Source organism: Panulirus ornatus, chromosome 25, assembly GCF_036320965.1.
Source record: "Panulirus ornatus isolate Po-2019 chromosome 25, ASM3632096v1, whole genome shotgun sequence".
Classification (NCBI taxonomy): Eukaryota; Metazoa; Arthropoda; class Malacostraca; order Decapoda; family Palinuridae; genus Panulirus; species Panulirus ornatus.
This window is the reverse complement of record NC_092248.1, coordinates 25,410,820-25,436,587: the sequence shown is the minus strand read 5'-3', so window position 1 is coordinate 25,436,587 and position 25,768 is coordinate 25,410,820. Positions and strand designations below refer to the sequence as shown.

General features: G+C 42.4%; 1 protein-coding gene across 1 annotated transcript in view; it reads left to right on the top strand.

Moving 5' to 3' along the window:
• The first annotated feature begins 1,523 nt into the window (after positions 1 to 1,523).
• LOC139757348 (glutamate receptor ionotropic, delta-1-like) overlaps positions 1,524 to 25,768 on the top strand; it is a 99,725-nt gene continuing 75,480 nt past the window's right edge. The window contains exons 1-3 of the mRNA XM_071677770.1: positions 1,524 to 1,818; positions 15,671 to 15,909; positions 23,734 to 23,918. Of these exons, the coding sequence (XP_071533871.1) occupies positions 1,628 to 1,818; positions 15,671 to 15,909; positions 23,734 to 23,918 (615 nt within the window). The 5' untranslated portion in view covers positions 1,524 to 1,627. The remainder of the gene's footprint in view (positions 1,819 to 15,670; positions 15,910 to 23,733; positions 23,919 to 25,768) is intronic.

The following is a 25,768-nucleotide window of genomic DNA, read 5'->3' as shown; positions in this document are numbered from 1 at the left end:
AATGCAAGAGTTTTGGAAAGAGGGGCAAATATGCAGTCTGTTGTGGATGAAAAGGCTTGAGAAGTGAGTCAGTTGGTATACGCTGATGATGCATCGCTTTTGGCTGGTTCGGCTGAGAAACTGCAGAAGCTGGTGACTGAGTTTGGCAAAGTGTGTGAAAGAAGAAATCTGAGAGTAAATGTGAATAAGAGCAAGGTTATTAGGTACGTCAGGGTTGAAAGACAAGTCAATTCCGAGGTAAGTTTGAATGAAGGAAAACGGGAGGAAATGAATTGTTTTAGATATCTGGGAGTGGATTTGGCAGCGGATGGAACTATAGAAGCGGAAGTGAATCATAGGGTGGAGGAGGGGGCGAAAATTCTTGGAGCGTTGAAAAATGTGTGGAGGGCGAGAACATTATCTTGGAAAGCAAAATTCTGTATGTTTGTAGGAATAGTCGTTCCAACAATGTTATGTGCTTGCGAGGCGTGGGCTATAGATAGAGATGTTCGGTGGAGGCTGGATGTGCTGTAAATATGTTTGAGAACAATATGTGGTGTGAGGTGGTTTGACCTAATATTTATTGAAAGGGTAAGAGAGATGCCTCATCATTCATAATGCATGCCTCATCATTCATCATTCATCGTCCTTATCTCATCATTCATCGTCCATGCCTCATCATTCATCGTCCTTATCTCATCATTCATTTTCCATGCCTCATCATTCATCGTCCTTATCTCATCATTCATCGTCCATGCGTCATCATTCATCATTCATTCCAACTCTTTCGTTATCCATATCTCATCATTCATCATCCATGCCTCATCGTTCATCTTCCATGCCTCATCATTCATCATCCATATCTCATCATTCATCATCCTTGCCTCAACATTTATCGTCCATGCATCATCATTCATCGCCCATGCCTCATCATTCATTATACGTATCTCATCGTTCATCATCCATGCCTAATCATTCATCATCCATGCCTCATCATTCATCATCCTTGCTTCATCATTCATCATCAATGTCTCATCATTTATCGTTTATGCCTCATCATTCATCATCCTTGCCTCATCATTTATCATCCACGCTTCCTCATTCACCGTCCATATCTCATTATTCATCGTCCATGGCTCATCATTCATCTTCCATATTTTATCATTCATTATCCATTCCTAATCATTCATCATCCTATTCCTCGCGATTCATCATCCATGCCTTATCATTCATTATCCATGCCTTATCATTCATCATCTATTCCTTGCGATTCGTCATCCACGCCTCATCATTGATCATCCATTTCGCGCTATATTTCATCCTTGTACCGTTTTTTCTCAAGTTGGAAGTTCCATCTTTCGTCGCATAGTGATTGATATAGACAAAGGTTCGAGTATTCAACAGAATCATTGAAAATTCATTGTATGTATCGCTTATTAACCCTTTTACTTTACCCTGAGGCTCACTTAGATATTCAAACTGTGATCTTGAGTGTATTCTTTGAATTACAGATTTATACAATACCGAATCATATCTTAGGACATCTGACCCATACTAGTCACCTTTAAACTTTCTAAGAAACAGATGAGAGATCTGTTCCTCTTTTTCCAGAGACCAGATTATCCATTATGATGAATGATTTCCATACATGATGATGTCTTCCCCGGCAGAGGATGTCCTTAATCTTATGGGTCACGAGTTGCGAGTGGTAACAGGAGCCAGAATCTTCCCCTTCATCAACTTCCGGAGGGACAGGGAGGAGCCAGAGACAACAGTCACTCTCCTGGACTCCATAGATACAAGACTCATGCATACCTTCGCTGCAACGTCCAACTTCACGTATGAACAATCTCTTCCCTAGTCGAACTGTTTGGTAGATTATCCCAGTGTTAAAAGTAGAGCAGAGATAATTCGAATATACAAGTGCTAGAAGAGGTGAGAAACTTTTATCAAGGCTTTAAGGCATGTGTATAAGTAGGAAGAGAGATGAGTTATTGGCTGCAGTGAAGGTCGGTCTGCAGCAAGGGTGCGTGATGTCACCACAGTTGTTTGATTTGTTTATAGTTAAGATGGTTAGGAAGGTAAATGCGAGAGTCTTGGAAACAGGGACAAGTGTACATACATTTCATCTAGCGCAAAGCTTTCACCACTTCTCTCTTCACCAAACCACTCTCCATGACTCTTATTTCTCATACTAACCCGACCCAAACACCCTACATCTGCCACCGTATCATTAAACACATTCATCCACCAAAATACTTACTCAATCTCCTCTTCACTTCATCACTACCTGTTATTACTTTCCCTTTTGCATCCTTCACTGATGTTCCCATTTCTTCTCTTGTTTTTCGCACACTGTTTATCTGCATCCAAAACATCTTAGTCGCCCTAGTTTACTAATAATCTCTCTCTCCGACTCTCATTCTACCTCTTTTGCAACCCTTGCATCTTCCTCTTGACCTCCTGTGACTTTCTAGTATACATTCCAATCCACTTCTCTTCTCTCTTCCAAGTACGGGCAAAACGCCTCTTTTCTCTTTCACTAACAACTTTACATGTTTATCCCACCACTCACTGCCTTTTCTAATATGGCACATGCATCTCATGCACAGGCAAGCACTGTTCTCTTAAATACCTCCTATTCCTCACTCTCTCCCTTTGCTTATCTACTTTACGTTTTTGAGGTTATACACTCAATCTCTGCTGGTATTTCTTCACAAAACTCCTTTTTCTAAGCTTACTTACTCTCACTACTCTCTTCTTACCGACATTGTTTCCTCTTTAACGAATATAGTGATCAGATATAATGCCTCCTGCCCCTTTCAGAAATTTACACATAAAAGTCTCTTTCACACGCCTATCAATTAATATGTAATCTAATAATGCTCGATGATGATCTTTTCTACTCACGTAACTATACTTGTGTTTGTCCCTCATTTTAAACTAAGTATTCCTAATCACCAGACCTTTACCAGAACACAACAACACAGGCTGTTCACCATTTCCAGTGGTAACACTGAATATCCCATGACCCCGATCATACCCTCAACTGCCACGTTACTCAGTATTAAAAAGCATCCATTATCACTAATACCCGGTCTCGTGCACCAAAACTACTGACACACTCACTAAGCTGCTCTCAAATCTGTTGCCTCCCATGATCTTTATTCTTATGACCAGGTTCATATGCAATAATAGTCATCCATCACTCCTCAGTACTCGAGACTGAAAGTAAATATATTTCACGAATTACGAAAAGAACTTGCAATGCTTCAAAACCATCATGGATGAATAAGAGAATAGGACAAATTTGCCAAAACAAAAAGTATGAGAAATTCAGATCACGAGAACCGATGGAAATCACCTGGAATTAATGAAAATCCAAAGAGAGTGTAAGAAGGTCGTAAAACAGAGTGAACGTGACGAAGAAAAACGAATTTTCTTGAAAATTAAGAATAATCCTAATGAATTCTTCAGATGTATAAGACAAAGGAAGACAGTGAAAGAAGGAATTGGACCATTACGAAACGAACATGACACTAACTACTGACGACAAGGAAATGGCTACCATACTAAATTATTCTTTTAACTCCGTATTAACAATTGAAGAAACATCTCGAATACCACAACCAATGAAAATGTTTCAAGGATCTGATAAAGAAGACTTGAAGGTTAGAGAAATAAAGATCTCTGAAGTACTTAAATACCTGGACCAATTAAATCCTAACAAATCCAACGGCCCAGATAACTTAGCTCCAAGATCTTTAAAGGAGGTCAGGAGACAGCTGATATACACCATAACAAAAATATTCAACAAATCTCTATCGGATGGTCAGGTGCCAACTGACTGGAAACTAAGAAATGTTACTATTATATATAAAGAAGGAGACAAAAAGTGTATCTTCGGCTACCGCCCAATTAGCCTTACGTCAGTGTTAGGTAAAATGATGGAAAAAATAATACGAGATAAAATTGTCACGTTTCTAGATCACGAAATCACATCGGACAACCAACAAGGTTTCCGCTATAGAAGATCTTGCCTGACGAATTTGATGGAATTTCTTAATGCTATTTATCAGAATTGGGAAGAAATATTACCGTTTGATGTAGTATATCTAGATTTCCAAAAGGCTTTCGATAAACTACCTCACAAGAGACTCCCAGTACACGGAATCGGTGAAGAACTCTGTACGTGAGGCGTTCTTAACCTAGGTACATGTACACTCAGGGTTACATTGCACTTCTCAAGGGGTACATACATGAGGGGCTGAGAGTATAACCATGGTGTATGTACACTGCTGTACAGTGTACACCATAAGTAATGTACAACATAAGCAATATAGAACACCCTCGTTACAACCAGCCCAGTAGTGAAGGCAGCCTATGAAGTCCCACTTAAAATTGCCAAACAAAAGAAAGGTCACACCATAGACCTTGTTCTTCCAGCAGCAGTAGATATGGTCCGTTGTGTCCTTGGTGGAGACGAATCTGCCAACTTATCTATCTGCCTGTCTAACACTACAGTCCAACGACGAATACAAGAAATGTCAGTAGATATTTGGCACCAAGTGACTGGTGAGGTGTTGATATCTGAAATTTGGTTTGCATTTCAAGAGTCCACAGATGTGACAAATTGTGCTTAGTTAGTTGTACTTGCTCAGTATGTAGGAAATGAAGGCATTAAGGAAGAGTTATTCATGAATGCAGCACTAGAAACAACAGCTAAAGCAGATGATATGTTAAATATGTCAGCTTCTTTATTCAAACCACATGGTTTATAATGAGAAACTCTGGAAAGCTACACAACTGGTGGGTCACCAGCAATGTTAGAACGAAGGTCTGGCATCAGAGGTCGTGTCAGGGAAGTAGCTCCTCATGTGACATTTATGCATTGCATGACCCATCGGTTTGATTTGTCATGCAGGGTCCTGCCTGGTGAGCTATTCTGTGTATTATCACTGGTAGTTAAGATAGTTAACCATGTAAAAGGATGTGCTCTTAACAGCCAGTCATAAAAACTGCTGTGTGAAGATTTTGGTGCTCCTCTCAGTGTACTTGTGTTCTATACTAATGCACCCTGGCTCTTCCGCGGAAATGTCACAAACGAGTCTCTGAACTTCAAAGTGAATTGCTGATATTTTGTCAACATTGTAACAAACTTGAAGAATTTGTCACCTTCTTGAAGGATCATTTCTTCCTTCTAAATCCTGTTTACCTTGCTAACATCACTGATGCTATAAATATGCTAAATCAGAGTCTTCAAGGAACAGATGCCTAAGCTCAGAGCATTTCTTGCAAACTTAGCTTGTGTAGAGGAAATATTCAGTATGATACCTTGGCTATGTTCAGCACTGGAACAGAATTTCTACATGAGAATCGACAATGTAAGACTGGCATATTTCAAGAATTACTCACTGATCATCTTATGAAGCTGGAAGAGGAACTTGATGACCAAACCTTGGTCAAGATGAAGTGGTGTATCTTCAGAATCCTTTCACCACAAATGTTCAGGTGCTGCAGGCTAGGGCAGGTATGCAAGAGGCGCTGGTAGACCTCCAGCAGGATGACGATCCTGTACGTGACGTATATTATGAGAGGAATTTGTGTGATATTTGGTCTTGGATGTGAAACCCATACAAACGGGCTTCAGAACCTGCTAGTCGAGCACTGCTGTCATTTCCATCAACATGGCTTTGTGAGTCAACATTTTCAGTGCTAGTGGGGATTAGATCAAAACATCATATCTCAAAGCACCTCAACATGACCATTGTTGTGCAGCTGCTTAAGTTTCTCTTCGTCTTAACGAGCTTGTTGCCAAAAAAACAGGCTCAACCGTCTCAGTATTAGTATTTAGTTTTCAGTATTGTGTTGTGACAAATTTGTTTACTTTGACTCATTAGTCATGATTAGTGTATATAACCGATATATGTAGAACATCAAAATATTATGTAGATTCACTAAGCTTAATTTATCGATTCTATCAATAGTATAGAATCCTTATAGAGTTGCTTACAGATTTCATAAAACAGTGATATAAAATCATTAAACTTTGATGATCTTTTTGTCCTTGATTTTTAGGAGTACATGGGAACCTGTCACAATGTCTAAGAAGTACAGAGGAAAAAAATGTTGGGAAACCCTACTGTACATGGATCAGAGTCTGACTTACCAGATGAAAGCAGCATGTAGTACTAAATGGCGAAGCCTCAGATTGGCTAGACGTAACGAGTGGTGTGCCACAGGGGTCGGTCCTAGGCCCAGTTCTTTTCATTATATACACTAATGTCCTAGAACTCAGTCTCATATCTAAGATTTAATTTTCTAACGATACTAACCTAGGAACTAGAGCTGTAAACAGGCGGGACAATGATTCAAAGAGATCTTAACTTACTAACAGAGTGGTCAGACAGATGGCAAATGAAGTTTAATGTAGACAAGTGTAAAGTTATGCACTTTGGAGACAAGAATCTACGTTACGACTGCAAACTATTCGGAAACTCTCAACTAAAGTAAATGAAAAAAAAGGACCTCAGAGTTGTCATTAACAACAATCTGAAGTACACTAGACAGTGTCAAGCAGTAAGTGAAAAAGGCAACCAAATGTTAGATTTCATTACCAGGAATAGATCACAGGACACCAGAAACAATAAACACATATTATCATTCTTTAGTAAGATCACACCAAGCTGTGCTTCCCAAACTATAAAGATCACGAGAAAAAATTAGAACAAGTACAAAGACGCGCGACAAAATTGATCCCATCCTTTGGAAATCTGGCATACGAAGAGAGTCTAAAACAATTGGATCTCTTCTCCCTTTAAAAAGCATAGAATTCGTGGCGACTTAATCCAAGTGTTCAAAATTCTGAATAAGTTCGATAAAGTACATCATGAACATCTTTTCGAAAAACCAGAAAATATGGTTACCAGAACAAATGGAATAAAACTTAAAGATGAAATAATGTAGTAAGAACGTGGGAAAAAGCTTCTTTTCCTATAGGTGTGTTGAACACTGGAATAAGTTACCGTTAGGCGTAGTGAATGCTTAAACTATAGATACCTTCAAAAGTAGGTTAGACGTTTAGACAAACGATTTTCAAATTCAGGTATGCCCTGAGAAAATCGCCCGAAATATACTGTATAAACGACAGCGTTAACGGGGACAGTAGAAAGCTAGTGTGCAGCAGCGGAGAGTCGGTGATAGCTTGAAAAATGCTGCAGAGTGGAATTACATTTTCTTGTAAAGTTAGACACCAATATTTTTCTCTTTTTACTAGACAACCCAGTCGTGGGCCAATCAGGCCTCCTGTTCTCTTTCTTATACAAACTCATGTAAATTCATCCACTTTCACTAGAACTTATTTCCTTGTACTCTGTCACACACTACCACAACTCCTGATAGAGGAGTGCTAGCCCTCTTTTAGCTTTTGTCTTCTCACTAATCCCTTACTTTACTCCTGAGACATTTCCAAACCATTCTTCCGCTGTACCCTTGAACTTTGTTTCACTCAAAGGCAGAACATCCAGGTTTCTTTCCTCAAACATACTACCTACCTCTCCTCTCTTCTTGGTTACGTCCACACACATTCAGACACCCCAATCAGAACCTTCGATGAGATTGAGCACTTCCCACCTCGCTCCTTCTTTTGATCCCTCTTTTAGAAATTGAAAGACATAAGTTGAAGGGTTTCCAGCAATAGTTCACAATGATGCACGTGATTTTATATATGCTGATAACCGCAGGAAAATGAAAAACGATAAGTGCATATCATGTAATGATCACATCGTCAGGGAAGATGCAAGAAAGAGAAAGAAAACTTAGAACAGTCAGTTGATATACAGAGAAGAGACGCAGCTGGCACGACATTGGTAAACAAGTGTTTCCAGTTGGTGGTGTTCGGGTTCGTGGTGTTCGTGGTCTGGCAGATAGTTATATTTAACACGTAGATTTCCACAAATGCTGCAAGAGAGATTTCATGTAGACAATCCACCTAATTAGATGCAAACAATTAGTGAAGTTTGTAAATCCCAACACGAACACACACATCTTGGCTTGTTACTGGCATGCCGAAGATACAATGGCCTGACCGTTAGAGAAAAAGTGTGTGTATGTGTGTGTGTGGGGGGGGGGGGGGGATGCCTTGTGGTTAAAGGGGTGGGGGTTGTTTGTGTGTGTGTGTAGGGGGGGCTTCACCTTCGGGTAACGGGAAGTGTGTTCAACTACTTTTCATATGTTATCGTTTCTTGATACCTGTCTCATAATGATTTGGTTGATAATAGGATGTGCTTTAGATTCAGCTGGGGCAAATTAAAGTTCTCATTATTGGCATTAAAGACAAATTCAATGACGTTACGTGAAACATGATCAGATGAGGCTACAATGTGAATGGGTTGTTAGGGTCAACAAAGTGATCATTTTTTTTTGCCAGCCAGAAATAGCAAATATGTATTAAAGAAAAATTTATAGATATATTTATATATATATATATATATATATATACGAATAAAGTGTATATGAACGCGCACCTTCATAGAACATACAAAGCTCCATCAGCCAGGATCGAACCTGGGACCCCTTTTGCAAGAGGCAGGCATGCTAACCGCTAGGCTAAGGGACTGTATAATAGGAAACAACTATTCGAAATACTAAGTACTCGAATACCCTTCGTCTCACTATGGTGAGCAACGGGGTCTATCGGTTGTTTCCGAACAGAACACAGTTTTTTTTTTTTTTTTTTTTTTTTTTTTTTTTTTTTCCAAAAGAAGGAACAGAGAAGAGGGCCAGGTGAGGATATTCCCTCAAAGGCCCAGTCCTCTGTTCTTAACGCTACCTCGCTATCGCGGGAAATGGCGAATAGTATGAAAAAAAAAAAAAAAAAAAAAAAAAAATATATATATATATATATATATATATATATATATATATATATATATATATATATATATATATATATATATATATATATATATCTTTTTCACTTCATCTTTCCACCTCCAATTTGGTCTCCCTCTTCTCCTTGCTCCCTCCACCTCCGACACATATATCCTCTTGGTCAATCTTTCCTCACTCATTCTCTCCATGTGCCCAAACCATTTCAAAACACCCTCTTCTGCTCTCTCAACCACGATCTTTTTATTTCCACACATCTCTCTTACCCTTACGTTACTTACTCGATCAAACCACCTCACACCACACATTGTCCTCAAACATCTCATTTCCAGCACATCCATCCTCCTGCGCACAACTCTATCCATAGCCCACGCCTCGCAAACATACCCATTTTTGCTTTCCGAGATAATGTTCTCGACTTCCACACATTCTTCAAGGCCCCCAGAATTTTCGCCCCCTCCCCCACCCTATGATCCACTTCCGCTTTCATGGTTCCATCCGCTGCCAGATCCACTCCCAGATATCTAAAACACTTCACTTCCTCCAGTTTTTCTCCATTCAAACTCACCTCCCAATTGACTTGACCCTCAACCCTACTGTACCTAATAACCTTGCTCTTATTCACATTTACTCTTAACTTTCTTCTTTCACACACTTTACCAAACTCAGTCACCAGCTTCTGCAGTTTCTCACATGAATCAGCCATCAGCGCTGTATCATCAGCGAACAACAACTGACTCACTTCCCAAGCTCTCTCATCCCCAACAGACTTCATACTTGCCCCTCTTTCCAAAACTCTTGCATTCACCTCCCTAACAACCCCATCCATAAACAAATTAAACAACCATGGAGACATCACACACCCCTGCCGCAAACCTACATTCACTGAGAACCAATCACTTTCCTCTCTCCCTACGCGTACACATGCCTTACATCCTCGATAAAAACTTTTCACTGCTTCTATATATATATATATATATATATATATATATATATATATATATATATCTATATGGTTTATTTTATCAAACTTTGTCGCTGTTTCCCGCGTTACAAAGGTACCGCAAGGAAACAGACGAAAGAATGGCCCAACCCACTCACATACACATGTATATACATATACGTCCACACACGCACATATATATACTTATACATTTCAATGTATACATAAATATACATACACAGACATATACATATATACAAATGTACATAATTTATACTTGCTGCCTATTATCATTCCCGTCGCCGCCCCGCCACACATGAAATGACACACCCCTCCCTCCGCATGAGCGTGAGGTAGCGCTAGGAAAAGACAAAAAGGCCACATTCGCTCACAGTCTCTAATGTCATGTATAATGCACCGAAACCACAACTCCCTTTCCACATCCAGGCCCCACAAAAGTTTCCATGGTTTAACCCAGACGCTTCACATGCCCTGGTTCAATCCATTGACAGCACGTTAACCCCGGTATACCACATCGTTCAATTGTACTCTGTTCCTTGCACGCCTTTCACCCTCCTGCATGTTGAGGCGCCGATAGCTCAAAATCTTTTTCACTCCATCTTTCCACCTCTAATTTGGTCTCCCACTTCCCCTAGTTACCGCCACCTCTGACACATATATCTTCTTTGCCAATCTTTCCTCACTCATTCTCTTCATGTGACCAAGACATTTCAAAACACACTCTTATGTTCTCTCAACCACACTTTTTTTTATTACCACTCATCTCTCTTACCATTCCATTACTTACTCGATCAAAAAACTTAACACAATATATTATCCTCAAACATCTCATTTCCAAGACATCCACCCACCTCCTCACAACTCTATCTATACGCTGTGCCTCTCAACCATATAACATTGTTGGTACCACTATTCCTTTACATATACCATATTTTGCTTTTCGAAATAATGTTCTCGCCTTCCACACATTTTTTCAACCCTCCCAGAACTTTCGCCCTCCCCCCCCCCACCCTGTGACTCACTTCCGGTTCCATGGTTCCATCCGCTGCCAAATCCACTCTCAGATATCTAAAACACTTCACTTCCTCAAGTTTTTCTCCACTCAAACTTACCTCCCAGTTGACTTGTCCCTCAGTCTTACTGTACCTAATAACCTTGCTCTTATTCACATTTACTCTCAGCTTTCTTTGTTCACATACTTTGCCAAACGCAGTCACCAGCTTCTGCAGTTTCTCACCCGAATCAGCCACCAGCGTTGTATCATCAGCGAACAACTGACTCACATCCCAAGCTCTCTCATCCACAATAGACTGCCCCTATCTCCAAAACTCTTGCATTCACCTCCCTAACAACCCATCTATAAACAAATTAAACAACCATGGAGACATGACGCCCCCCTGCCGCACACCAACATTCACTGAGAACCAATCACTTTCTTCTCTTCCTACTCCTACACATGCCTTACAACCTCGATAAAAACTTTTCACTGCTTCTAGCAACATGCCTCGAACACCATATATTCTTGATACCTTCCACAGAGCATCTCTATCAACTCTATCATCTGCCTTCTCCAGATCCATAAATGCTACATATAAATCCATTTGTTTTTCTAAGTATTTTCTCACATACATTCTTCAAAGCAAACACCTGATCCACACATCCTCTACCACTTCTGAAACCACACTACTCTTCTCCAGTCTGATGCTCTGTACATGCCTTCACTCTCTCAATAGATACCCTCTCATATGATTTCCTAGGAATACTCAACAAACTTATGCCTCTGTAATTTGAGCACTCACGTTTATTCCCTTTGCCTTTGTACAATGGCACTGTGCAAGCATTCCGCCAATCCTCAGGCACCTCACCATGAGTCACATACCCATTAGATATCCTTACCAACCAGTCAACTACACTTTCACTCACTTATTTAATAAATTCCAATGCAATACCATCCAAACCCGCTGCCTTGCTGGTTTTCATCTTCTGCAAAGCTTTTACTACCTCTTCTCTGTTTACCAAATCATTCTCCCCAACCCTCTCACTTTGCACACTACCTTCATCAAAACACCCTATATCTGCCACTCTATCATCTAAACATTCAACAATCCTTCAAAATGCTCACTCCATCTCCTTCTCGCATCACCACTACTTGTTATTACCTCCGCATTAGCCCCCTTCACCGATGTTCCGATTTGTTATCTTGTCTTACGCACTATATTTGCCTTCTTCCAAGGCATCTTTTTATTCTCTCTAAAATTTAATGATACTTTCTAACCCCAACTTTCATTTCCCTTCTTTTTCACCTCTTGCACCTTTCTCTTGACCTCCTGCCTCTTTCTTTTATACATCTTCCAGTCATTTGTACTATTTCCCTACTAAAATCGTCCAAACGCCCCTCTCTTCTCCTACACTAATAATCTTCCTTCTTCATCCCCCACTCACTATCCTTTCTAATCTGCCCACCTCCCACGCTTCTTATGCCGCAAGCATCTTTTGCGCAAGCCATCACTGCTTCCCTAAATATATCCCAATCCTCCCTCACTCCTCTTACGTCCTTTGCTCCTACCTTTTTCCATTCTTCACTCAGTCTCTCCTGGTACTTCCTCACTAAAGTCTCCTTCCCAAGCTCACTTACTCTCACCACTCTCTTCACCCCAACATTATCTCTTTTCTGAAAACCTCTACAAATCTTCACCTTAGCCTACACAAGATAATGATCAGACATCCCTCCAGCTGCACAACTTCGCACATTAACATCGAAAAGTCTCTCTCACGCGCCTATCAATTAACACGTAATCTAATAACGCTCTCTGGCAACATCTCCTACTCACATACGTATACTTATGCATATCTCTCTTTTTAAACCAGATATTCCCAATCACCAGTCCTTTTTCAGCAAACTAATGTACAAGGTCTTCAACATTTCCATTTACAACACTGAACACCAATTATTCCCTCAACTGGGATGTATTTACGGAAGCAGTGATGGCTTGCGCAAAAGATGCTTGTGGCATGAGAAGCGTGGGAGGTGGGTTGATTAGAAAGGGTAGTGAGTGGTGGGATGAAGAAGTAAGATTATTAGTGAAAGAGAAGTGTGAGGTATTTGGACGATTTTTGCAGGGAAAAAATGCAAATGACTAGGAGATGTATAAAAGAAAGAGGCAGGACGTCAAGAGAAAGGGGCAAGAGGTGAAAAAGAGGGCAAACGAGAGCTGGGGAGAGAGAGTGTCATTAAATTTTAGGGAGAAGAAAAAAAGATGTTTTGGAAGGAGGTAAATAAAGAGCGTAAGACAAGGGAGCAAATGGGAACTTCAGTGAAGGGGGCTAATGGGGAGGTGATAACTAGTAGTGGTGATGTGAGAAGGAGATGGAGTGAGTATTTTGAAGGTTTGTTGAATGTGTTTGATGATAGAGTGGCAGATAAAGGGTGTTTTGGTCGAGGTGGTGTGCAAAGTGAGAGGGTTAGGGAAAATGATTTGGTAAACAGAGAAGAGGTAATTAAAGCGTTGCGAAAGATGAAAGCCAGCAAGGCAGCAGGTTTGGATGGTATTGCAGTGGAATTTATAAAAAAAAGGGGGTGACTGTAATGTTGACTGGTTGGTAAGGTTATTTAATGTATGTATGATTCATGGTTAGGTGCCTGAGGATTGGCGGAATGCGTGCATAGTGCCATTGTACAAAGGCAAAGGGGATAAGAGTGAGTGCTCAAATTACAGAGGTATAAGTTTGTTGAGTATTCCTGGTAAATTATATGGGAGGGTATTGATTGTGAGAATGAAGGCATGTACAGAGCATCAGATTGGGGAAGAGCAGTGTGGTTTCAGAACTGGTAGAGGATGTGTGGATCAGGTGTTTGCTTTGAAGAATGTATGTGAGAAATATCTAGAAAAGCAAATGGATTTGTATATAGTATTTATGGATCTGGTGAACGCATTTGATAGAGTTGATAGAGATGCTCTGTGGAAGGTATTAAGAATATATGTTATGGGAGGCAAGTTGTTAGAAGCAGTGAAAAGTTTTTATCGAGGATGTAAGGCATGTGTACGTGTAGGAAGAGAGGAAAGTGATTGGTTTTCAGTGAATGTAGGTTTGCGGCAGGGGTGTGTGATGTCTCCATGGTTGTTAAACTAGTTTATGGATGGGGTTGTTAGGGAGGTGTATGCAAGAGTTTTGGAAAGAGGGGCAAGTATGCAGTGTGTTGTTGATGAGAGAGCTTGGGAAGTGAGTCAGTTGTTGTTCGCTGATGTTACAGCGCTGTTGGCTGATTCATGTGAGAAACTGCAGAAGCTTGTGATTGAGTTTGATAAAGTGTGTGAAAGAAGAAAGTTAAGAGTAAATGTGAATAAGAGCAAGGTTATTAGGTACAGTAGGGTTGAAGGTCAAGTCAATTGGGAGGTAAGTTTAAATGGAGAAAAACTGGAGGAAGTAAAGTGTTTTAGATATCTGGAAGTGGATCTGGCAGCGGATGGAACCATGGAAGCGGAAGTGAATCATAGGGTGGGGAGGGGGCGAAAATTCTGGGAGCCTTAAAGAATGTTTGGAAGTCGAGAACATTATCTCGGAAAGCAAAAATGGGTATGTTTGAAGGAATAGCGGTTCCAACAATGTTGTATTGTTGCGAGGCGTGGGCTGTGGATAGGGTTGTGCGCAGGAGGGTGGATGTGCTGGAAATGAGATGTTTGAGGACAATACGTGGTGTGAGGTGGTTTGATCGAGTAAGTAATGTAAGGGCAAGAGAGATGTGTGGAAATAAAAAGAGCGTGGTTGAGAGAGCAGAAGAGGGTGTTTTGAAATGGTTTGGTCACATGGAGAGAATGAGTGAGGAAAGATTGACCAAGAGGATATATGTTTCAGAGGTGTAGGGAACGAGGAGAAGTGCGAGACTAAATTGGAGGTGGAAAGAAGGAGTGAAAAAGATTTTGAGTGATCGGGGCCTGAACATGCAGGAGGATGAAAGGCGTGCAAGGAATAGAGTGAATTGGAACGATGTGGTATACCGGGTCGAGGTGCTGTCAATGGATTGAACCAGGGCAGGTGAAGCGTCTGGGGTAGATCTTGGAAAGTTCTGTGGAGCCTGGATGTGGAAAGGGAGCTGTGGTTTCGGTGCATTATTACATGACAGCTAGAGACTGAGTGTGAACGAATGGGGCCTTTGTTGTCTTTTCCTAGCGCTGCCTCGCACACATGAGGGGGGGAGGGGGTTGTTATTCCATGTGTAGCGAGGTGGCGATGGGAATAAATAAAGGCAGACAGTATGAATTATGTACATGTGTATATATGTATGTGTCTGTGTGTGTATATATATGTGTACATTTAGGTATATAGGTATGTATATTTGCGTGTGTGGACGTGTATGTATATACATGTGTATGTGGGTTGCTTGGGCCATTCTTTCGTCTGTTTCCTTGCGCTACCTCGCTAACGCGGGAGACAGCGACAAAGCAAAATAAATAAATAAATAAATATTTATATATGTTGTGTATATGTATATGGAAATGAGTATTAAAAAGATTTGAAGCAATTCTTAAAACTGTTATGATATCATACTTGGTTTCATATTTATATACTCCTATGTCATCAAACTGACTTTGTAATCTGGGAATATGATTGTTATCTGCAGATTATATAGTTATTTTAATGTGTGTTATTTACTATAAGTTTTACTGTCAAGTCTTTATTGGAAAGTTTTCTTTCTATGCATTCACCAATTATACAGAAAGCTAAAACAGCTCATACATAGTATCAGAAGACAAAGCTGTTATGTAAAAGATATGGAAGTTAAGAGTCTTATTATATCCCATATCCAATTTATCTGGAATATTCCTCTCCTGCAAACAGTTTTGAGATACGAGAAGAGAAAGATCGTGCTTGGGGAACCGAAACAAATGGCGTCTTCAACGGGATGATGGGTTTGCTGCAACGTGAAGTGAAAGACTTCTGCACCATAATGGTCCCCACACCAGGACGCATCAAGGTCACAGAATACCTTCGAAGTTATCCCACTGATCCTCTGATCCTAACCTCCCTCAAGCCCACGTTTCTGCCAAAACCTCTAGCGCTCATAAGGCCATTTGAAGGTACGGTTTTATCTATTGCTGTGCGATACACACTCAGTAACGATCTGTATGGGTATTATTTATGATAATGAACCATATAATCTACATTTTTGTCAAGTGTTATGTGAAAAACAATTTGGAGTTTTAGATATCAATCTATCTATCTATCTATCTATCTATCTATCTATCTACCAACGTACATATTTCTCTCTCTCTCTCTCTCTTTCTCTCTCTCTACCTATGTATATATATATATATATATATATATATATATATATATATATATATATATATATTTTTTTTTTTTTTTTTTTATACTTTGTCGCTGTCTCCCGCGTTTGCGAGGTAGCGCAAGGAAACAGACGAAAGAAATGGCCCAACCCTCCCCATACACATGTACATACACACGTCCACACACGCAAATATACATACCTACACAGCTTTCCATGGTTTACCCCGGACGCTTCACATGCCTTGATTCAATTCACTGACAGCACGTCAACCCCTGTATACCACATCGCTCCAATTCACTCTATTCCTTGCCCTCCTTTCACCCTCCTGCATGTTCAGGCCCCGATCACACAAAATCCTTTTCACTCCATCTTTCCACCTCCAATTTGGTCTCCCTCTTCTCCTCGTTCCCTCCACCTCCGACACATATATCCTCTTGGTCAATCTTTCCTCACTCATTCTCTCCATGTGCCCAAACCATTTCAAAACACCCTCTTCTGCTCTCTCAACCACGCTCTTTTTATTTCCACACATCTCTCTTACCCTTACGTTACTTACTCGATCAAACCACCTCACACCACACATTGTCCTCAAACATCTCATTTCCAGCACATCCATCCTCCTGCGCACAACTCTATCCATAGCCCACGCCTCGCAACCATACAACATTGTTGGAACTACTATTCCTTCAAACATACCCATTTTTGCTTTCCGGGATAATGTTCTCGACTTCCACACATTTTTCAAGGCTCCCAAAATTTTCGCCCCCTCCCCCACCCTATGATCCACTTCCGCTTCCATGGTTCCATCCGCTGACAGATCCACTCCCAGATATCTAAAACACTTCACTTCCTCCAGTTTTTCTCCATTCAAACTCACCTCCCAATTGACTTGACCCTCAACCCTACTGTACCTAATAACCTTGCTCTTATTCACATTTACTCTTAACTTTCTTCTTCCACACACTTTACCAAACTCCGTCACCAGCTTCTGCAGTTTCTCACATGAATCCGCCACCAGCGCTGTATCGTCAGCGAACAACAACTGACTCACTTCCCAAGCTCTCTCATCCCCAACAGACTTCATACTTGCCCCTCTTTCCAAGACTCTTGCATTTACCTCCCTAACAACCCCATCCATAAACAAATTAAACAACCATGGAGACATCACACACCCCTGCCGCAAACCTACATTCACTGAGAACCAATCACTTTCCTCTCTTCCTACACGTACACATGCCTTACATCCTCGATAAAAACTTTTCACTGCTTTTAACAACTTGCCTCCCACACCATATATTCTTAATACCTTCCGCAGAGCATCTCTATCAACTCTATCATATGCCTTCTCCAGATCCATAAATACTACATACAAATGTATTTGTTTTTCTAAGTATTTCTCACATACATTCTTCAAAGCAAACACCTGATCCACACATCCTCTACCACCTCTGAAACCACACTGCTCTTCCCCAATCTGATGCTCTGTCCATGCCTTCACCCTCTCAATCAATACCCTCCCATATAATTTACCATGAATACTCAACAAACTTATACGTCTGTAATTTGAGCACTCACTCTTATCCCGTTTGCCTTTGTACAATGGCACTATGCACGCATTCCGTCAATCCTCAGGCACCTCACCATGTATCATACATACATTAAATAACCTTACCAACCAGTCAACAATACAGTCACCCCCTTTTTTAATAAATTCCATTGCAATACCATCCAAACCTGCTGCCTTGCCGGCTTTCATCTTCCGCAAAGCTTTTGTCACCTCTTCTCTGTTTACCAAATAATTTTCCCTATCCCTCTCACTTTGCACACCACCTCTACCAAAACGCCCTATATCTGCCACTCTATCATCAAATACATTCAACAAACCTTCAAAATACTCACTCCATCTCCTTCTCACATTACCACTACTAGTTATCACCTCCCCATTAGCCCCCTTCACTGAAGTTCCCATTTGCTCCCTTGTCTTACGCACTTTATTTACCTCCTTCCAAAACATCTTTTTATTCTCCCTAAAATTTGATGATACACTCTCTCCCCAACTCTCATTTGCCCTCTTTTTCATCTCTTGCATCTTTCTCTTGACGTCCTGCCTCTTTCTTTTAAACATCTCCCAGTCACCCAGTCATTTGCATTTTTTCCCTGCAAAAATCGTCCAAATGTCTCTCACTTCTCTTTCAATAATAATCTTACTTCTTCATCCCACCACTCACTACCCTTTCTAATCAACCCACCTTCCACGCTTCTCATGCCACAAGCATCTTTTGCGCAAGAGACTTTTACATAAACTCAAACTACATGGAATGGGTGAAGAACTCTGTATATGGATCAGAGACCGGCTTACTGGAAGAAAGGAGCACGTAGTATTATACAGCAAAGCCTCAGACTGGCTAAACGTAATGAGTGGTGTGCCACAAGGGTCGGTCCTAGACCCAATTTTTTCCATAATATACATTAATGACCTAGAACTTGGTCTCATATCTAAGATCTCCAAATCTGCTAACGATTCTAAACTAGGCGGTAGAGCTGTAAACAGGAGGGACTGCGAAATGATTCAGAGATCTTAACTTACTAGCGGAGTGGTCAGACAGATGGCAAATGAAGTTTAAAGAAGACAAGTGTAAAGTTATGCTCTTTGAATACGAGAATATACGTTGCGATTACAAACTACTCGGAAACTCTCCAACTAAAGCAAATGACGAAAAAAACCTTGGAGTTGTCATTAGCATCAAATTGAAATATACTGAACAGTGTCAAGCAGCGATTAAAAAAAAAAACCAGCCAAATATTAGGTTTCATAACCAGGAACATGGATCACAAGACACCAGAAAAATTTTTCCACATCTTACAATTCTCTAGTAAGACCACACATTAAATATGCAGTCCAGTTTTGGTCCATAAACTATGAAAAAGACGAGGAAAGATTAGACCAAGTACAAACACGCGCGACAAAATTGATTATATGCTTTAGAAACGTGGCATACGAAGAGAGGCTTCAATGACTGGATCTCTTCTCCCTTAAAAATACAAGACTTCGCGACAACCTAATCCAAATGTTAAAATTTCTGAACAGGTTCGATAACATAAATCACGAACATCTTTTCGAGATACAAGAAAATATGGTTACCAGGACAAACAGAATAAAACTCAAAGCTAAAAGATGTAGTACGGACGTGGGAAAAGCTTCTTGTCCTATAGTTGTGTTGAGCTCTGGAATAAGTTACGGTCAGACATACTGAATGATAAGACTATACATACCTTCAAAAGTCCTTTAGACGAATATTTTATAGATTTAGGTATTCTCTGAGAAAATTGCCAAAAATAACTCTGTCGCTTATTTCGACGCATTATTGCTCGTCCCCACAAGTCTATCGTGGGGCGAGGACGTCCTAAATGGAGCCCTCGACCATCTGCGTCAGGGTGACAGCCTCTCCGCAACCAGGGCAGTTGCAGAGCACGCATCACAAATGCTAAGCTCCTGTAACTCGCCCGAAGACCGCCCGAAAAGTGGTGGAGGTGGTTCAAGGCAGTCAGTGAAATCTGGCAGCGCACGCCGCGCGGAAGAGGCTCCTTTGCGTGGAAACCGGCTTAGAAGAGAGCAATACCGCAAAGTATAGAGACTCTATCGTGAGAATAGATCTTTGGCCGCTGGACAAGTTCTCAAAGGCGATTGGGAGGTACCGCCAACTTCGGTTGGGCCGGAACGCCTCAATCCCTTTTGGGGGGCTCTCTTTTCTCGACCATCTGAGCTGGATGAACGTGCCATCACCGATTATGACCAAGTACGTGAACAACTAGCAGAGATCATAACCGTAGACGTGGTAGCACACCACCTCAAAGCCACCAGAACATCTGCTCCTGGACCTGATGGAATGTCGACTCGATTGCTGAAGTCCATTCCTCCGAGGGTTCTGGCCAAAATGTTCAACCTCTGGATAGCTACGTCTGCTTTACCAGAGCCGCTGAAGGCTAACAGAACGGTGCTGATACCTAGGGTACCCAACCCAACCGAACCCAAGGACTACAGGCCTATCACCATCTCCTGTGCCGTAGTCCGCCTGCTCCACAAAATCTTGAGCAGCCGCATCTCGAGCCTCGTCCAGATCGATGAAACTCAAAAGGCATTCGTTCCAGTGGACGGATGCCTTGAGAACCTCACGATCTTGGATGCGATCGTCGGTCGTGCGTGGGCACACGCCCACGGTGTGCACCTGGCATTCCTCGACATGGCCAAAGCATTCGATAGTGTTAATCATAGCACTATCGAGCGAGCCATGTCGCGGAAGGGCATCCCAGCCCTCGTCAGGACATACATTATGTCGACGTATGACCGAGCCTTCACTAACATCGAAGGCAGCAACGGGATGTCGGATAAAATAAATGACTCGTGGGGTCAGACAGGGTGACCCATTATCACCGATTCTCTTCAACCTTGTGATTGACGAGGGAATCGCAAGGGTGAAGGAGACCGGTGTAGGGGTTAAGTTAGGTGACCAAAAAGTGTCAGCATTGGCTTGTCAGCATTGGCTTTTGCCGATGATTTGGTCCTGGTTGCGCAGACGCCCACTGGCTTGCAGAAGGCAATGGACGAGATGGCTGCAACCCTCGCGGGGGGTGGGCTTCAGGTCAATCCAGGGAAGTGTCGTACCCTCAGCATGGAGGTCGACGGCAAGCGCAAGACTTGGTACGTCAATAAGAACAGGACGTTCCAAGTCTTGGGCAGCGCTGTCGGATCCATGAGTGCTGAGGACGAATACAAGTACCTCGGGATTCTTGTCGGGGCCGGGAGTCGGCTTAAGTCCTACGGGGCTCTGCCAGAAGAGAGGCTCCGAAACATCACCAAAGCCCCTCTAAAACCTCAACAGCGGATTGCGTTGCTTGTGGAGCATCTGATGCCCAAGCTCATGCATCGACTGGTGTTGGGGGAAGTATTTAAGACTCAGTTAGCACGCATGGACAGGCAAGTGCGAGTGGCGGTCCGCCACTGGCTGCGCCTAGCCCATGACGTGCCCTGTGCATTCTCCACTCGGCAACTGGAGATGGTGGGCTGGGTATACCAGACTTTGTTTCAACCGTCCGACTAAATGAAAAAGTGCGGCTCGAAAACTACTCACCTCGACCGACCCAGTGATTCAGGCGGCTCTCCGGGAGCCTGCAGTGTTGAGCAAGCTGCAGCGCTGGTCTGGACCCGGGTGCATTGTTGGTCGACAGGCGGGTAGTAAATCCGAACGTCAGCACCGTCGACGATGCGGCTCTTGCTCGATCTGCCGCTGTGCCTCAGGTGAGCAGATGGGTGAATAGCGGGAACCGTTTCCTGTCAGGCGCTGACTATGTGAAGGCTGTCCAAGTGCGGATAGGCGCATTACCCACCCCTGCCAGGGCGTCCAGAGGCCGGCCAGAGATCAACGACCTTTGTGACCCTGTCAGAAGCCAGGTACGCTCGGGCACATCACACAGATGTGCCCTCGTACTCACGGCGGGAGGGTAAAGAGGCACGACAACATCTGTGCCTATTTGGCCGGGCGACCGAGACAAAGGGGTTATGAGGTGTCCTGCGAGCCGTGCATTCCGATTGTGGGGTCCTTCCGGAAGCCGGACATCGTGGCTTCCAAAGGCACAGAGGCCTATGTTATCGATACGCAGGTCTCTGGGGTTCACTTCCCGCTTTCAGCTGCACACCAATACAAGTGCAGCTACTACGGTACCCCGGAAATCTTACAAGGCGTACGGGAATACACCGGGAAAGACACCGTGCACGTAACATCTGCCACCTTAAGTTGGCGTGGTGCATGGTGTCAAGAAAGCGCGAGTGCTCTCAGAGGGTTAGGGCTGACACACTAGGACCTTGAGGTGTGCACGGTCAAAGCCCTAACCTGGACTCACTCCCTTTACAGGATGTGGTCCAAGAGCACAGGTTAATAATCGGAGCCTGCCTTGTACATCTGGTGTCGGCCACCGAGCAGGCGTAAGGTCATCTCCCCTTTGTTGGCTTGGGGTGTGCGGGATTAGGCTGTTCTCCCGTGGCTCCCAATGGCAGGTACCAGTTCCTGAGGTCGGGTTGTCGGGCGGGGTGGTGGACGCCTTGGCAGGGTTGCCCATTGCTCCCGTGCGACAGGCCGCACTGGAAGGTGAGCGGTGCTGGAAGGTCGCTGTGTCCAAGTCGGAAATCCAATTATATCCGAACCATCATCTAACTGCCATCTCCTAACGTATTTCTAACTATGCTATCAGCAATCTGATCTTCAATCTTCCTCTTATAGTGTTTCATACACTTTTTCCAATTAACAACTTTCATTATCAACATGTAGTTAGATCGGTTTGCCGACAAAAAAACATCCCAGCACAGCACCTGTAGATAGACCTTCCCTCACTTCACACTACTAACTGGCAATAGTAAAAAAGAAAAAAAGATAGTCGCAGGGAGTTGCATTTTCTTGCCAAGTTTAACTTTTTCTTTTTACCAGACAACCCAGTCGTGGGTCAATCAGGCCTCCTGTTGTCTGTCTTTCTCAAGTAAACCCATATAAACACTTCCTTTGAAGGAAGGAATGCTTCACCTCACGGATAACGTGCTTGCAGTGATTACGAGCAGTGATAAAAGCTGAACTGGAGCCGGTGGAAAATTTCAAGCCCGATATGCCTAATCCCTTGCCTGAATGGTCTCACGACAGGACCGGTTGAACCATGGATTGGCTACAGAGGTCGTCCTGGAGGAAGAGGGGATAAATGCTTTCATTACTGCAACAACAACCTCTGCTATGCGTTTGGCGGAGCCAGAAGCAACACCACATAGTAGACAATAATTTACCCGAGTAAAATAAGGAAAGAAATTACGTACACTATTTCAATCAATTTTGTTGAAGTGACAGTATTTACCCTTAGAAGGGGCTTCTGGGGAGGCGTTAAAATAGTTAGTTATGAGAGTGTGATGAGATGAATCTCTTGAAGGCGAGATTGCGTAGTTACAGAGGGATGGACTAAAGGTGAAAAAAGATCCAGAATGTAAGGAAAGTGGTTACAGCGTTGTGGAATATGGGAAAGATGGGAGATAATTTGATCTTAATTATTGAGAATGGGGAACGTGAGGGCTTCAGTCCCTCCAACATCCGTATGGGAGGAATTCAACTTTTCCTATGCGAGCACTGCTGTCCTAAATGCCTCCCATTATTCACCTGTTCCCCTTCATTAATTTATTCTTACCTTTTGCCATTCTATATACCATGTCTCATGTAACTTCTTAACAAATAGCTCTTTTCCAAGATCACCCGCACTCACCACTCCCATCTCACTAACACCGTCTCCTCTTTTCCTGAGATATTCTATACATTCCAGCTATATCGAAAGTCTTCAGTGAGAAATATATAAAAATATGTGAAATGCTTGACCTCAGTTGTAACTATAACGTAAGGAAATGGATCATATGGTCGTGTATCACTATGGCATAAAAGAAAACAAAACAATGCGTTGGTCAAGAGATGTGAACTCATATCTTCCTAACTTGTTCATTAGTAAATTATTTAATTTTATATCCATACAGATCACAAACAACAGAGGGATTGCTATACAAAAAGAATAGACACCTTTAATCCTCCGACAGGAGAGGTGTGGTTGGCGGTGGTGGTGAGTGTTGTGGCGTGGGGCGTGATCCTGTGGCTGCTGCAGAGGGCGTGGTGGTGGGTGGCAGGAGGACCTGGGATCAGGTTCAACACCGCCTTCCTGTACGGCTGGGGCGCCCTGCTGGAGAGGCCGCCCTCAGACCCCTCCACCAACACTTCAGGCCAAGTATTGATTCCCGTTAACGTTTACAAATACTTCTGCCTCCGAACCATCGGAACTACCGACTCACTGAAGACTATAGTTTCCTTTTGACCCAAAAGTCAGTCGAGTCATGTATACATATAAGGTAAACAAGACTTTAACGTTGGAGTATAACGTCAGTACTTTCAATGCTACCGAGTATATCACAACCTCGAAGCTACAGCAGCCCTTAGTAAAATGGACCGAGAGATTATAGGATGATAGGAACGTTGACCTTAATTATAATGATAATGATAATAATGATAATAATAATAGTAATGATAATGATAATAATGATACTAATAATGATAGTAATAGAATTGATAATGATAATTTTAACAATAATGATGATAATAATAATGATAATGATAATGATAATAATGATAATAATAATGATAGTAATATATTTTTTTTTTATTATACTTTGTCGCTGTCTCCCGCGTTTGCGAGGTAGCGCAAGGAAACAGACGAAAGAAATGGCCCAACCCCCCCCCATACACATGTATATACATACGTCCACACACGCAAATATACATACCTACACAGCTTTCCATGGTTTACCCCAGACGCTTCACATGCCTTGATTCAATCCACTGACAGCACGTCAACCCCGGTATACCACATCGCTCCAATTCACTCTATTCCTTGCCCTCCTTTCACCCTCCTGCATGTTCAGGCCCCGATCACACAAAATCTTTTTCACTCCATCTTTCCACCTCCAATTTGGTCTCCCTCTTCTCCTCGTTCCCTCCACCTCCGACACATATATCCTCTTGGTCAATCTTTCCTCACTCATTCTCTCCATGTGCCCAAACCACTTCAAAACACCCTCTTCTGCTCTCTCAACCACGCTCTTTTTATTTCCACACATCTCTCTTACCCTTACGTTACTCACTCGATCAAACCACCTCACACCACACATTGTCCTCAAACATCTCATTTCCAGCACATCCATCCTCCTGCGCACAACTCTATCCATAGCCCACGCCTCGCAACCATACAACATTGTTGGAACGACTATTCCTTCAAACATACCCATTTTTGCTTTCCGAGATAATGTTCTCGACTTCCACACATTCTTCAAGGCCCCCAGAAATTTCGCCCCCTCCCCCACCCTATGATCCACTTCCGCTTCCATGGTTCCATCCGCTGCCAGATCCACTCCCAGATATCTAAAACACTTCACTTCCTCCAGTTTTTCTCCATTCAAACTCACCTCCCAATTGACTTGACCCTCAACCCTACTGTACCTAATAACCTTGCTCTTATTCATATTTACTCTTAACTTTCTTCTTCCACACACTTTACCAAACTCAGTCACCAGCTTCTGCAGTTTCTCACATGAATCAGCCACCAGCGCTGTATCATCAGCGAACAACAACTGACTCACTTCCCAAGCTCTCTCATCCCCAACAGACTTCATACTTGCCCCTCTTTCCAAAACTCTTGCATTTACCTCCCTAACAACCCCATCCATAAACAAATTAAACAACCATGGAGACATCACACACCCCTGCCGCAAACCTACATTCACTGAGAACCAATCACTTTCCTCTCTTCCTACACGTACACATGCCTTACATCCTCGATAAAAACTTTTCACTGCTTCTAACAACTTTCCTCTCACACCATATATTCTTAATACCTTCCACAGAGCATCTCTATCAACTCTATCATAAGTCTTCTCCAGATCCATAAATGCTACATACAAATCCATTTGCTTTTCTAAGTATTTCTCACATACATTCTTCAAAACAAACACCTGATCAACACATCCTCTACCACTTCTGAAACCACACTGCTCTTCCCCAATCTGATGCTCTGTACATGCCTTC